The sequence below is a fragment of the Morchella sextelata genome, assembly GCF_020137385.1.
Source record: "Morchella sextelata strain SCLS chromosome Unknown scls_23, whole genome shotgun sequence".
In the NCBI taxonomy this organism is placed as follows: Eukaryota; Fungi; Ascomycota; class Pezizomycetes; order Pezizales; family Morchellaceae; genus Morchella; species Morchella sextelata.
Window position 1 is genome coordinate 1,394,328 of NW_025408638.1, and position 15,730 is coordinate 1,410,057.

Genomic DNA, 15,730 nt, shown 5'->3' on the forward strand with positions numbered 1-15,730 from the left:
TAAGGAAATGAATCAGCACAACTTAGGTCTTAGCGATCCCAATAAAATGATCGATATTCCTTAGGGAAGGTCACCCAAAGGTTTGTAACAATACCCTTGCTTTGGAGTACGAACATCACCAAGCTCAAGTGGGACGCAATCATAGGTAGTTATAAATACGTACATATATGTATCTCTAACATTACCCTATGGTACAATTTCTTTGGTGTGTAGGGGTAAATGATCCGTACTTGTAGGATGATTAATGCAAAAAACGTCCAAAATCGACCTGGATTCCGACTTTGTGTTTATTTACCTGACTATGCCGATTGGTCTACAGTTATCCTCCAGTAAGTTTGATTAGCCCCTGAGGGTGATAATTCATCTATTCAAGTTTTAGAACTATCCAAAAAGGGATAGAACAAGCGGGGGTAGCAAAAATATATATGCTCACGGATGGGGAATGATGCCTATCAGATGGCAGGTCAAAAAAAAATAGCTATCTGCTATAAAAAATGATCAGCAGCAGTGAGAGGTAACGGCTCTGATGGCTGACCTTTCTAGGTCAAGAAAGATCAATGCGGTAAAGAAAATAATAGTATAGGTGATAAGACTCCGAGTAACAAGTCAGGATGGTCTAGGTTCGAACCTCCAGAACTTTATTTTTTTAATAATTGTTCCAGCATCTCATGATACCTTATGAATTTATGGAGGTAGATTACCACCTATTCAGGGCAATTCTTTCTCAAGTCATCCAGATGAAAGGGGTAAACAGGGTGCTCCACAGGGATATATTATACCCTCGAAGGTTTCCGGCCATTACAGGTAAATTATCATTCGAAAATTGTTCCCTAGGGATTAATGCCAATGTTATTTTAATTTGGTGTGTCAGATATTGTCATAGCGTACGGGCTGCACACAACTAATGAATTATTAATCAATCAATCAATCAGTAACATTAATGCCAAGCCTTCTAACGGCTCGAGCGACATCCTATCACAACAGATATTCACGAAAACAAGTCGGTTGAAATTCGGGAACAGGCTGTTGATATACTAATTCTCCGCCGTAAAACGATGTCTAGATGTGTGATAAGCTAAGAAAACTCTTTATCACTGTGTGGAGTGGCATACCCAGTTTGAGTTCATCATGAGTTCTCACTCGACCGAAGTGCTCTATAGTTAGTCCGTGTTGATTGGGAGGAACGCGGTTATAAAACCTCCGAAAGTACGGTAATAATGCCAGAGAAGGAAGTCTTAAACGTAAACGCTTACCTGATCCATCCCTATCATCGTATCTGTGTTACATGCAAACACCACACAGGAATCGGGAGCGGAGACTAGAGCCATGTCCACCAGGAGATTGCCTCGTGGTTCAAAACGCGTTTTCTCATGTCTTTTGTGATAATAGTGTTGAGACATGCTGTTCTATAAAGTGTTTGGTGTTTCAAATGGGACCGAAGCGGACGGCGATCTCGGGAATGGACTACTCGGATTGGGTCTCCTGTTGATATCAAGTAAGGAAGAATCATGACCGAGGGGTGTATAAATCAAAGGTTTCTCCGTGTGGGAAGGAAGAAATACTTCCGGAATGAACGTCAAAAAAAGAACAGGGGGGAGTTCTGTCTCTTAGTTGAAAAGAATTATGTAAGCCCTGGTGATTTGCGATAAGCTGGAAAAAAAGAAGTCTCATATTTGTCAGTTGGTGGCGGTGCGTCTGCCGCCAAGCTTCTGCCATCTCACAAGGTTGTGGCTGCGCAACAGCAGGTACAGCAACTTGAGTTCACCAGCGCATAGGTGTAGCTTCCGCTCTCTCGCAACCTTCACCTACTACGTCTTCTACACGGTGTGTGAATGTGTCAACGACGACTCTAAATGACAACCACGTTTACCGCGTTCGACTCGTACAAACTAGACACTCAGTTCAGCGACGATGGCACATCATTTGTACATACCATCCCCGAGACAATATCCGGAGGGAAGGTTCGAGTGGAGAGATGGACTAGGGTGGAGCGTATTGGAAAAGGAACGTTTGGAAGTGTGTATAAAGAAAAGTGTGATAATGGGGATGTCCGGGCGGTGAAGGTAGTCCTTCACTCAGCTATGAATATAAGGGAGTTGCTGGCCTTGACTAGGATGACGCAGGTGAGGAAATATCCCAATATGTTTGGTTTATATTCTAACATTTAATCACCCAAAGTACACAGATCACTTCGTCCAGCTGTCTGGCTGGTTTCAGGATGAAAGGAGCATCTACCTAGCCATGGAATATTTTCCATGTGGGGATTTGCATACCCTCATCCTCGAGAGCCAATGCGGGCTATCGCAGCCGCAGATAAAGACGGTCACGATACAGCTACTTGAGGGCCTAAAGATTATGCACAGTCTCAACTTTTGCCACAGAGACCTGAAACCTCAGGTGTGTATAGACTCGCTAATCTATGCGGAAATGCCAACTAACATCGGGAAGAATGTTCTAGCCGTCACTTGGTTCCCCCTGGTAGTAAAGATCGCAGACTTTGGCACCACAAAAGAAGCCGGAGATGAGACAGCCCTAAGGACTATCGTCGGTACACCCGACTATCTGGCTCCAGAGCTTCTCGGGGTCATTGACACGGACACCTCCGAATATACGGATGCGGTTGACATGTGGTCAATGGGCTGTCTGATCTTTGCAATGGCAACGAAGAAGACGCCGTTCCCAGGAACTAAGGGGCTTGAGGCGTTTATTAAGGGGCTGACATTTCCAGGGGACCGATTAATCGAGGCCGAACTGAAAGAGTTTATTATGGGCTTTATGAGACCCCTGCCGGGCGAGAGACTAACTGCTGGACAAGCATTAGATCACGTGTGGCTAAGCGCAGGTGCCGATACTTGGGATGGGGAAACAAATTTGAGTGTACCAGGACCCGAAAGGGCGTTAACAGGTCCTATCAGAATTCAGACAGGCAATGGTTTAGGTGGTGATTATGACACCTGGGATGCTCAGGATGAAGTCGATGGTGTACCTGCCCTGTCGAGGTCGTCGGTGGGCCAAGGGCCAATGATGTCTTCTGCTGGAGCACGTCGACCAGACACCAAACCTGACATGAGACGTAAGAAAGGCCCCATATATCTGGAAATGCCTTCTTCACACATGGCGCTGATTCATTACTGTCTCCAGGGGTTGGAGTGGCTCTCACTGAAGCTGCCGCACATGGGCATCGGGAAATTGTGCAGCGTATGCTCGAGACAGGAGCAGATCTCACCTTCAGAGATCAAAACGGAAACACCGCACTCCACCGGGCGGTTCAACGAGGACATACCGATATTGTACGGTTTCTACTACGGGCTGGAGCCGACGTGATGGCAAAAGGCTTTGGCGACGCCACACCCCTCATCATGGCTGCTGCCTGCGGGTATAAGGAGTTGGTTCAACTACTTGTGGACGAGGGCACGGATATCTCTGCCATCGATGGTGAAGGATACACCGTTCTCCATGCTGCAGCTCAGAATGGATATCCAGATCTGGTACGGTTCCTGCTAGAACGTGAAGGGGTAGATATAGCGTCGGGAACTGGCACAGGAGTTGCCACACCTCTGCAAGTGGCTGCACGAGCAGGTTGGATCGATGTGGTAAAGCTGCTGCTGGAGAAAGGAGCAAGTATTACCGATAAAGGTCCACGTGGATTCACAGTACTGCATTCAGCGGCTTCGAGAGGGGAAGCGGAGGTTGTGAAATTGCTACTCGATCATGGTGCCGACTGCCGGGTTAGAACCGATGCACTCTCGACAGCGTTAACACTGGCAGCTACCGACGGGCATGGAAAGGTGGTGAAGCTATTGCTGGATCGTGGTGCCGATATCATGGAAACAGGACCACATGAGTACACGGCGCTTCATCTAGCAGCTGAGGAAGGACATCGTGATGTAGTTCAGCTGCTGTTACAGCGAGGTGCAGATATCACTGCAACTGAGAATGAAGGATCTACTGCCTTGCATCTAGCAACTGCGGCTGGATGTTTAGAAGTAGTGGATCTGTTGGTTGGTTGGGGCGAGGGTACCGCGATACAAGAGAGCGGAATTGACAAATTTCAAAACCTACCCATCGATTATACAACCACCGGCAAGGGTGACTCTCTCATCCTTGACACAGGCCCAAAAATCCTAGACCCGACCGTGAGGGTTGTTGGCACATTGGATATGCCTAGACAGGGCGACAAAGCGGCGATAATGGAAGAACCTATGGCCGATATTGAGCAGGAAGGAAAACCTAGGCTTCCGGAGGAGGAAAGAACGGCCGAAAGGGGATCGATACAGAACCAATATGAGGTAGACAGCTCAGAGGTGGGGGAACCTCCACTACCCAAGGGAGAGGAGGCAACGGCCGAAGGAGTACTATTACAGGATTCCAGGGTTGGTACTTCATCGAAAGAGGGGCCTACACCGCCAGGGGGGGGAAGAAATAACGTTGAAGAGGAAAGACCAGAGCCTGAAAATGAAGAAAACTCAAGAGTTCATGTTCAGCCAAAGCTGGAAGAGGCAGCGTCGGGGATCAATATCGCAGAGTCGAGGGGAAAGCTTGGGAAATTGAGAATAGGTAGACGGCGTTCCAGATCTGATAAAAAATCGCGGTGCGTGATATCATAGTACGGTTTTAAAATTCACGACTGTTTTATTTTTGTTTATCGAATGGTTTGGAGAACATTTCTGTGGCAGTGTGTTCAATACTGGTTTTAAACAAGAAAGCAAAGCTCTAGACTCTAGAAGCCCCCGATTCACATGGCTGGGTAAGTTTCCTTCGTGGATGTAGCGGATGATATGGTGTCGCCGAGATGAAACCCACCCATCTAAAGGGTGGGACTGCCTATCCGCAGTTTATCTTATTACAGTGGAGGGTCCTTCAACGGCACTGCTTTAATGTACATGTATTATCCCAAGTAGTTTGAACAAGGTTGATATCAGGAAAAGCGGTCGATGAGTAGAAAGAGCTGGGGAATGGTAGAAATAAGATGGAGAGTGCAATGACTAGGGTTAACCTTGAAAAGCTGATATATTTAGGCACCATGAACCACCCGATGAAATGTATATAGATATAACCGCACCGTGATAAAGTATCGAGTACATATCGTGATGGACTTATCCACGGCGAAACAACCCTTTCAATCTCAGGCGAGAAAGATAGTCCTTATTCCATGCTACGGCCATAGGTTTATGGCGCAATACCTCACTTTCAAAGCTAGCGGCTCCAGATATATATAGTGTCATGCATAAGTTCGACTAATCCCTTACCCGCGCACCTCCAGAAGTATGCACATTGAAAGAACCAGAGAATCTACCGCCCCAAAATATACTATCTATCTGGACACATCTAATCAAGATTAAAAGCTGGGCTGCACTGTAGAAAGGGCAGGCTGAGAAAATCAACCAGGTTAGCCGCGCGAAAATGGCAGGTAAGATATAAAGGAGACCGTAATATATTTTTAATCGGTTATCGATAGATCATGATCGCGAGGAACTTGTTCCACCTTCTCCCATCATACCAGCGCCTTAATTGCTTCTGAGCTAGCTACTTGTAGTTGGCCAATTGGTTAGATGAATTTTTATTGGGCCTGGCAGCCGAGTGAAGAGAAATGTGGTCATGTGTACATGCCTGTAGAGTTGAGTAGCACGTCCTTACATACATCTATGGTGCGCCCAATCATAAAGGTAGTCAAAAAATTGGGGCGAGGTCGAGGTTGAATAACTTTCCAACGAAACAAATTATGAAAAATCCGGTTGGTAAAATTGAAGTACTAGTGATGAAGAAGAATTTTACCAACCAGATTCTTGATATCTCTCCTGGTTAAAAAGTTATTCAAGCTTGAAATTCCGTATTTTAGTTTGTAAAATGCGCCAAGCAATCACAGAGTGGAACAGGCTTGGCAGTAGGGTAACTGCAACTTCACCACACCTCAACTACACCTTTACGCACCCAAAGCTGGTAGGCAACAACACAACCAGTTTTCAAGAGTTAAATTCGTAATTTTGGGAGGTAATAGTCGACTAGCTTAAAAGTATATAGAAAATTTGAAATGAATTTTTACATGCACAAATAGGGATAGGATTTGCATTTTCATTGTTAAAAAGGTTATGAATCATTATATATTTAATTTAAAATTATTTTCAGGGTTCTATATTGTTAGGCTACGTCTTATTTACTATATACCTGAAGGGGAGAATAATATCTTGTGTGGTTGTTGTGCTCAAAATTATTTGGTCGGGGTGGTTGCTATGGGGCTGGGAATGATAGGGATGCAACATTATTGTCCCCTTACTTTATGCACCATAACTCTATGAGTTTTCAAGATTAAGACAAGTTCTTTTCACAGTATCTAGCTGGATAGCATAGGTAAGACCTGACATTCTCGTTCTATTGCTCACTCTAACGGTTCTGAGCAGCGATTATATAAGTATGTCAGGCATCATGGTAACCCTGCACACTCAACCCCCAGCCTACCCCACTCCACCTTATACAACATAACTCCATGAGATCTTAAGATTAAAACATGCCCTTCATCTAGCGTCTAGCTGACAAGTATATCTTGGACCCCACTCATCCATTTTTGTAATAGCTCTCACGGTTGTTTAGAACAATTACGTAATGTGTCAGTCATTATTGTAACCCTGCCCACTAAATACTCACCCAACTCCACCCCACCCCATGGGCTATAACTCCATGAGTTTTCAGGATATTGACAAGTCCTTTTCAGACTAGCTTCCTGGCCAGTAGGGCTTCCTTTCAAAGCTCTCGTTTGAGGTGTATCACAAAGGGTTTAATTCCCGATCTTTGGGTGTGTAGAATAAAAAATCATATATAAATGTCTTGAGACCTTAATACATCAAATACTCAAAACAATTTAGAATCCTTCGCAGTAACCCTTCTATGACTCTTATAAGCCTTCACTTTAAACTGCTCTGTACCATAAACTGTGCCATCTCTATAAATATCTATAATTATCAAAGACTTTCCCCACCACTTAGGTATCAATGAGGAGGCCTCCTCCAAAGCTAGAGGGATATTCCTCCTCAAAGATTTAATATCATAGCCACAGTTAGTCCTTGTATAAAGCTTGACTCGGGCCCAGAAGTACTCTATCCAATTTAACTCACAATCAAACCTGGGATAGAACAATATCAAATGTCCCTTAGCCTCAACAATCTCTTGCACTCTACCTTTCTGTTCCAAAAAATCGGGCTGTTGAGAGAGTAGCATTCTGGCACAACAATCGGGTTTCTGATGTTGGATTTTCCCTCCTGTTAGTATCCTCCTGCTAGAGCAGTCAAGATATAAACCACCATTAGGTCAAAGTCCCCTCCCCCCCGAAACAACCTGCAAGCCCTTAGGTTCCCCGCTCAAATTCATAGGTACACACTCATCCCTCCTATCATAATCCATAGTCTGGACTACTTTCTCTCCATTTTCTTTAAACCAATATCCATCTCTCATGTGTGGTTGCTCTCCATCAGGTCCCTTGTTCATCCTGTTTGCCCTCAATGCATCCTCAGCAAAAGCACTATGACTAGTGGCATTGTCAAAAAGAAATAATGCCTGATCACCCCCAGTGTCCCCTAGACCTTATACAAGCCGCCGGTCTTACCCAGAGTTAATGCATACCTCGTTGCAAAACCCCTCTAATATTAGAGTTGGCATTGACTGGTGCTGGCATTAGCTGGACATGGCACTGTAGGTGACTAATTACGGTAGAGGTGGTATGAGCCGAAATTCCTCATGAACTGTATCACTACCCCATTTGCCGGAGCTGGCTATGGTCAACGGAGTGGGAGCTGGCAATGAGATTACTAAGGGTAAAATGAATTAACTAATAGAGGTGGTCAAATACCATACAGAGCTGAGAGCTGGCAATGAGATGGCTATTAATTAACTACTGGAGGTGGTTAAATACTACGCGGAGGTGAAAGAGATTCTCAAGTGGGAGGTGCGCTACTACTAGTGCAATATACAGGGTGTGCACTTTAAATACCGAGAACATCGATTGATTGGGCTGATTTGATATGAGTGCCACAAGTGGCAGAGAGCGGCAACCAGTGATATTTGAACTGATATGCGGCCAAGTCAGATAATTTGTATGTAGGAAAGAAATCTGAAGAACACACTTCCGTGTACCCAAAAAAGAGTGAATATTTAGGTGAAGAACACTCACCCGGATTGGTGAATAGCACCTTACAGGTGAGTGAAAAGGTTACAAAAAATCTATCTAATATGGGGTCGCCCTACCCTCAACATCAATCACTGCCTATAGTATATGAGACATACTCCTAATCAAACTATCTAATTTATCTAGAGCAATATTATTCCAGGCATTTCTCGACATAATTCATAGAACTTCTATTTCGTCTACTCGCCCAATTGATTCCCCTAGTTAAATATCCATCTCTCCCAATAAGGCCTGTATTAAATTGAAATCTGGTGATTGTGCAGGCAATAGTATGGTATCCACCTTTTTGGTTTGTCTGCACCTATTTGCCTCTCCCTTACATCAGCAAGCTTGCGTATTACTGAGGGTGCAGGCCCTTCATCCTAGCGGGCGTTCTATGCCTGAGGGTCTACCGCGTCTGGAACCGCCAATGTACACCGCTCGCGTCCAGCTCCACCTCAGGAGTGGCTAACCTTCTGGTACTGCCAGGAAATATAGCTTACGTCCGGAGGGCACTCACCAACGCTCTGCTTGCCTGAGCCACCATGAGATTATCTCCCCCTCTGGAGAAGCTAGATTGAAGTGAACCCGCCAATAGCACTCATGGAACTTTTGATTCTTTTGATTACATCAGTAGTACCATGCGAGCACTTCCCAATGCTCTCACAGTTTTCTTGAATGCTCTCACAGCACTGCGAATGCTCCCACGAATGTTCACGTGAATGCTCCCGCGAATGCTCAAGCGAATGCTCCCGTGAATACCCACACGAATGGTCACCTCAATACTCACGCTAGCACTTCCAGAGCACTCACCAATGCTCACAAAGCTGAGGCATTCGTCATACTCACTCAAGGTGAGGCAATGCTCACTTTGCCCTCTTTGTATTGATATGCCATCGTCAAAGGATAGGAAGGTACCAGTACCTCAAATAATATCTGACGTGGGTATCCTCAACGCCGTTATACCGTCAGTCGCGGGATACTGATGCGAGCACTGTTCTGTATACTGATGACGACTAGCCAACGTTTGAGGGAGGTGTATGTTCCTGACGATTCGTGAAAGGCATAATTAGCCTTGAAGTTGAGGCCATGGTACGGTTCATCTGAAAAGCTCAATTTTCATGCATAAGCAGCAAATATCCACCAGCCGTGCCCTCTTGGAGTGAGCTTACTGGATAACCAGACTCACATACTGAGCGGCCTAAACTTTACCTCCTTCTTCCAATCCACATTCATAGCAGAACGACGGGAATTTTGAATTTGAGTGTCCAATTGGGTTTAATGCCCCTAGAGCACTCACGAATGCACTCACGGCTTTACAAGCATTCAACTAAATTCATTCCATATACGCAAGTGTATACTAGTATTTACCAACCAATTACCACTCTCCACCTCAAGCAAATGAGCCATTCCCAATATACTCTGAATATTAACGACTCAGATCCTCTTCCTCCTCCTCCTGCAAACCTTTAAGAGCCCTTGTGAGCTATCAGAAATACCACGATCCTTTGCCTCGAGTAGCTCCACTATACATAGTTTATGTGCTCACTCCCCACCGTCTCACAGCTTGAACAAAACCTCCACACATCCTGGTAAGCCACTCCAAAACACTCCCCACTCCTCTAAGGACACCATCAACATACATACCCATTCCATTCTTATTTTCCCTTTCCTAAAAACCGCCATTCTGTACACCTAATATTGTGAATCTCGTAGACTTCAGGTCTTTGAAAGATTGGTGTCGGAACTTGCAAACATGTGAGCATCTCCACCTAGCACTCTAAAATTCTCCCAGAGTCTCGTACAAAGCTTTGAGGTCATTCCGCATTCTCTACAAACTCCTTTAACAGGCGATATTATATAGTATGGCTGATTTGCAGTCCATCTGCAATATTGAAAAGCCTTTCCGATTTCGTGGAGGGGTTGCGAAGACACTTTAGAGGCAACCCTCTTTCCACAATGGATCGTTCATTTGGAGTTTTTTTCCAGTGTTCGATTTTAAAAATCTCAAGTAACTCCTTCAGGTTATTTCGATATCTCCAAAGGATATTGTCAATGCTTTCAGGACCTCCAACAATATCTTTCATATTCAGCATTCGAATCTCTAATGTCAACCACCATCTCCATAGTCCAGTATCTGAGTTGCAGCATTGACCTTGTTGAATGCTCCGCATGCTTCTTTTATCTGACGTACATGGGCGAATTCACTGATGTCGGTGAAATACTGGAGCATGCTCTCAAAGCGCTCGATATGTTCCCGATAGAGCGATAATACGTGCAATTTGATGAAGTCGAAGTGAGACCTTTCTCGTATCTCGCGAATTCCTCTAAGCCTCCCTGAGCATTCTGGGAGCCTGAGATGTTGAAGGCTTTTGTCCAATTTCTCGCAACCTTAACCGTCCTTTTATATACCTGAAATTCTAAAAAGATATCCCTGTTCTTATAGAAATCCTTGAGATAGCTCTCCATATAATTCAGTATTCTCGTCGTATGACTCCCATACCGCGCCATGAAGTAGAAGCCGATTAAGCTTCGTACACATTTCAACGCCTTTGTGACTTCGCCCCTGACAGTCACCGCTGAGTTTCTTAAAGCAGCCGTGAATGCTCCGAGAACGACCCGCTCCTGATTTCTCATCTTCTTCCCTTGCCATTGGATTGTGGCATGATATGCCTTGTTCATTACTGCCAGTCCAGGGTAAGGCGCAATCGAGATCCAAGCTTTGTCAAATTCCTCCAATAGATTGTGCTTCTTCAAGAAAGCCTGAACCCACTCTATCATTTGCTTCAACATCTCTAGGTAGATATTGTGCAGAATGTCCGGTTTGTTGGGATCACATGAATTAACCCTCGGCATACCCCAGCAAGTATTGAAGACTTTCTTCACTGATCTCGCAACAAGATATTCCATCGGTCCCAGGTTTTCAGGGTTCTCTCTGAATAGCTTTACACTCTCCCGGTAATCCTCGTGATCATGCGTAGGGCTCCAGCGAGTGCTTCCAAGAATGTGGAATTCCACCTCACATCTTGGACAAGAACTAGTACTACCATCTTCTAGGTTTGCATGCTCAGGTTGATCAACGATCCAACCTGACAACAGCGGAAAGCATAGAGGTTCGTATCCATCGGCGCATGCGATTAGCTCTTCTTCCTGAGAGCACTCCTGAATGTTCTGAAAGATCTCTCTAAGGGCGCGATGCAGCATCATTTGACTCTGACGCTGTAAAGTGGAATTAGCGAGTGAGTTATTCCCAAGCTTGTTTGGTGATAGCAGTAGTCCTAGGAGAATTAAGAATACCAGGTGGGCTTGCTCCGGATCGATGACTTGATGTTCCCGATAGTCAGATAGATTGGCTAGGCTTTCTTGTCCCCACTAAAATTTGTCAAATATGTGCTGTCTGACGCGCATATAATTGGTACCACAGTCGACTACTCCGGTAAGGTATTCTGTCCAGAAAGCATTAGCGACTGCTCATAGAGCACTTGTAAGCCTTACCAGACCTGCATCTCCCACCACCAATCTCCCATATATATTTCCCCTTACATTCTCTCGCCAGATTCATTATGTTCTACCATTGGTGCGTACAACAATGACTCTCAAAAGCCCCGTTGGCATAGAAGATATCGCACAATTACCATTGATTCCAGTAATAGTAAGAGATTTTCTCTCCCCCAATATCCACCTCCGAATGATCCCAGCTAGCCTTTCCCAATATGTCATTCATTTCCATCAATCTCTTTATAAAACCTTACCCAGTCCTGTAGGAGCATTTGCCACTGCTTGATGGAGCGTCTAGAAAGAAACTCTCGCTATTTCCTTGTCAGGCCTTCGACAGTATCAAATAACGTGCGATTCTAAACTCATATACTGAGTTTGATGGGTGACATGAGTATTAGAGAAGGTTTTGTGAGCATTCATCGTAGGATTTTGAGCAGTAGAAATACTCCCCAGTACCCTCGTAAATCATTGTCGCTGCCTCATGCCCATTTGCATCTCCATCTGCCTCTTCCATTATAAAATATGATTCGGATTCCAGATCTGAATTATTATCGGAATTTTGATCATGATAATTGATGCTCTTACTCTCCGAAGTATTAGAGTCGTCATGCGTATCTGAATAGAAATTGTGAATGCCTTCTGGGCTGTCGTGAGTGTCATCGGGTATCTCTTGTTCGTGCTCCAGAAGTAAAAACTGATTTCCCAGCCATTCATCTGGTTCAAATGGATATGGAGTCCGAAGATGTTTATCGAAGTTCTCGGAGGAGCTGTACCACTTGTAGGAAAAAGGGCAAGACGATTTCATTGAAGTTTCACGATGCTACCAAAGCACTCCCGAGTTCTTTGAACATTTATTTTCTGCCAAGGTTGAGGAAGCTCTTTCCTGCAGATGCTGCTGCACAGTGTTCAAATGATTTAATTTGTCAGCCAATGTGGCTCTCACCTGCACCCCGTCGGCAATGCTGACTTTCAGTCCGAGTCTGATGTCATACATCAACCCAATACAAACACAAATACCAACACAAAGAAACACCCACCACCCCACTCAGGCTGGCAGTTATGCTAGATTCTATCGCCTTGAGCATCTGCACTCTCTCTCTGAGCATCCACGCAGTCTCTTGAGATCGAGACAGTGTTTTCAGCACTAAATTCAAAACTAATATCGACTACGAGCTCAAAGAATACATTCTCTCCAATCAGCTTCCTAGAAGACAGAGCACCAACACCAAGCAGAAAACAAATACCAACACCAATACCAGAATGTTATCGACGTCACCATTGGTACCGTCCGAGCATCTCCGAGTGTGCCTGAAAGCATTTAGATCATCAACATCATATATTGAAGTAAACATTGAGTACGAGCACTCTCGAGTGCTTGTAGAGTATTCTTGAGTGCTTTCGGAAGCATGATAAGCTCAAGAAAAAATCTGATCGTACTCGGTATAAGAGCACCCCTCCCTTCCTTCAAGTTCGTGAGAAATTCCTAATCACCTTCAAGTTCTCCATTGCTTTTGACATTACCTGTTGAAATCTCATCCTTCAAGTTCCTCCCTTTTCAAGCGATTCAACCTATGCAATCTTTATAAATAAGATAGTATTTCTCTCTCGAAATCCAATTAATTTCAGAACCATACTCATCACAGTGATGCATTAACATTATCGGACTTCAAACACCACTCAAAGTACTCTCGGTAGCTCCAGGAACACAAATCAACTCCCCAATAAGAAGCATTTGCGTGACACAGACAAGACGATAACGAAACGACCCAACCGAAAAACCAAGAAACACAAATGGTCCAGAAAATATAAGAAACATCAACGTTCCTCAGGTCGCAAATTGTTCAGCAAAACTATCAAATATATCTCAGATGAAATACCAGAAACACCCTCGAGGCAGTCGCCAGTGATTTCCGGGTCCACCCCAATGAACAATAGCTGAAAGCAAAACCCCGTACCTCCATCAATCGGGAGTGAACTCCGGACTCCGCCAAATACTAACCTAGCTCCATCAGACACTGAAGGGATCTCCTCGAGTAACTGGAGAGCATCCCTAACTGATTCCGACTCCTTTCCCGACTTTGGTTCCGAACTCTCTGAACCATACATAAGTGACAATCAAGAGCCAGCAACAGGCCCAGCAATAGGCCTACTAGTAGCAGTCTCCACTGCTTCATCAGAACGCACCAGTGCTTCACTAGAACCTCTTGCACGGATGACCGTACTTAGAGTTAGTGCAGCCCACCACCACCCGCTAGTGCTCTACGAAAGAACATTGCCTGGAAGATCATAGTCCCATGTCAAGTTCTCACGTGGTTCAAACCTACTGCAGTCCAGTCAATAGGCCCAGCAGCAATAGCCCCAGCAACAGGCCCAGCAGCCTCTACTACTCCCTCAGCAGCATCCGTCAGTATTCCACCGAAGGCTCTTGCACCGGAGACCCTTACATTCAAGCCTCGATGCTCCTCTCGGTTGTTTTCTAGTGCAAGCCCGTCCGAACTAAATGACCATCCCTCATCAGTACGAGAGAGATGAATCAAACCTGAGCTATCACCGATTGTCGAAGAGACATTTCCGATTGTCCAAGAAACATCCCCGAGTGTTCAAGAGACATCCTCGAGCTCGAGGGCATTTAAGATGACTTAAACAACCAAAGCGAAGATGACTCTAGATATACTCAACTTGCCTAAAGTTTACTCCCGCATCTACAACAGCCTAAAGGCGGGAATGCAAAATGTAGGTTGGATCAATAAAAACACCTCCGGATTGGCTGCGTTTAATGCCCTATGCCTTTACTTAATGAACCTGCCCTCCCTCAATGGTTTTCTGCCAATTTGGACTGGGGGTGATTGCGATACCAGTAGAGTACGAGCGAGTGCTCTACAGTTACTCACGGTGGATATTGGTATGAAGAATAAGTTATCAAAGGTATAGAGAGACCGTTAGTTAAAAGAGGCTGCCGGTCAGAGTGATGATCATGATGAAAGCGGTGGTCAGGCAGCCGGAGGACGCTCTCGCAAAGGAAAGAGCGTACAGTACCCTGTTACTTGTGCGACTTTCCATAATGGTTACCGTAGTCAACCCTGATTCTCTAGAGGCATTGTTTATCCTCGTGCCACCACCTACTTATGACTGGAATAATCCCCTGAACGAACCTTCGTTCAACGGAATTTTAACCAAGATAACTTTGCCCGAGTTATGCAACTTGATTTTGAAGTAGACTGCATCTGGCAGAGCAGTCAGGACTATCTGGCGGCAATTGAGAATGTCCTCCCGGCAGCTGTTCATCCCATTCAGCCGGTAAAGGTACAAATTACTGATTCAGAAGAACTGGAAGGTTAGTTGAAGAACAGTAATACCAGGCCTCAAAGGATATTGGCAGTCCGCCACAGAACAGCAGCAGATTCTAATCTGGGTGGTGTAGAATTCCCCCTGTTGAACCCAGCTTTTCCTCACATTGAGGAATATGATTATAGGATGATCGATATTCCTGCAGAGAATTCGGATTACGAGGAGGAGAAGCACGGGATAAATTCCAAAGGACTGAGGGTATATATGCCTAGAATTGATGCCAGTAATCAAAGGCTAATTCAGACTCTTATTAGGCGTCGCGATGGACAGCAGGATACTATCGACGATTTAGACACTAAATACTTTAGGAAGTATCCTTTGGGTGTCGGGGTTGCTGACCCAAACTTCTTACAGGGGACAATCTGGACACTTGCCAGGATAGCAGCCAAGAGAGCTGCTGACGCATTCACGGTTGCTGACGCACTCACGGCTGCTGAAGTACTCATGGCTACTGATCCTGGAGGTAGTGGAGCTGGTGGAGGACCAGCTGAAGACAGTGGAGATGATGGTAGTAGTGATGGTGGTGGGTATCAATAGTTCCCTTTGATATAATCTCTTACTTCCCTTCCTGCGGAACTGTCACTAACCTTTTAATAGTTATTAGGATTACTCTCGGAGCACTCGCGATAGCTACTGGGATGCGGTACGATTTGGTGTTTTGGATTTCCCTTTGTATATCAATGGATGGGTTATATCGGATAAAATTAGATTAGATTAGATTTGATTAGA

The 15,730-nt window shown here is 44.9% G+C and overlaps 3 protein-coding genes across 3 annotated transcripts; 1 reads left to right on the top strand and 2 right to left on the bottom strand.

The window, feature by feature from the left end:
- Window positions 1-1,853: 1,853 nt before the first annotated feature.
- Window positions 1,854-4,607, top strand: H6S33_007581 (uncharacterized protein; the record flags this gene model as incomplete). The annotated part of the gene is made up of 3 exons (XM_044838946.1): window positions 1,854-2,123; window positions 2,179-3,073; window positions 3,142-4,607. The coding sequence occupies 3 exons, from the start codon at window positions 1,854-1,856 to the stop codon at window positions 4,605-4,607; spliced, it is 2,631 nt and encodes an 876-aa protein (XP_044689117.1).
- Window positions 4,608-10,336: 5,729 nt separating this feature from the next.
- H6S33_007582 (uncharacterized protein) lies at window positions 10,337-11,359 on the bottom strand (the record flags this gene model as incomplete). Its single annotated transcript, XM_044838947.1, has 1 exon — window positions 10,337-11,359. One exon carries the CDS (start codon window positions 11,357-11,359, stop codon window positions 10,337-10,339), a length of 1,023 nt encoding a protein of 340 aa, XP_044689118.1.
- Window positions 11,360-12,047: 688 nt separating this feature from the next.
- H6S33_007583 (uncharacterized protein) lies at window positions 12,048-12,458 on the bottom strand (the record flags this gene model as incomplete). Its single annotated transcript, XM_044838948.1, has 1 exon — window positions 12,048-12,458. One exon carries the CDS (start codon window positions 12,456-12,458, stop codon window positions 12,048-12,050), a length of 411 nt encoding a protein of 136 aa, XP_044689119.1.
- Between the last annotated feature and the right edge of the window lie 3,272 nt (window positions 12,459-15,730).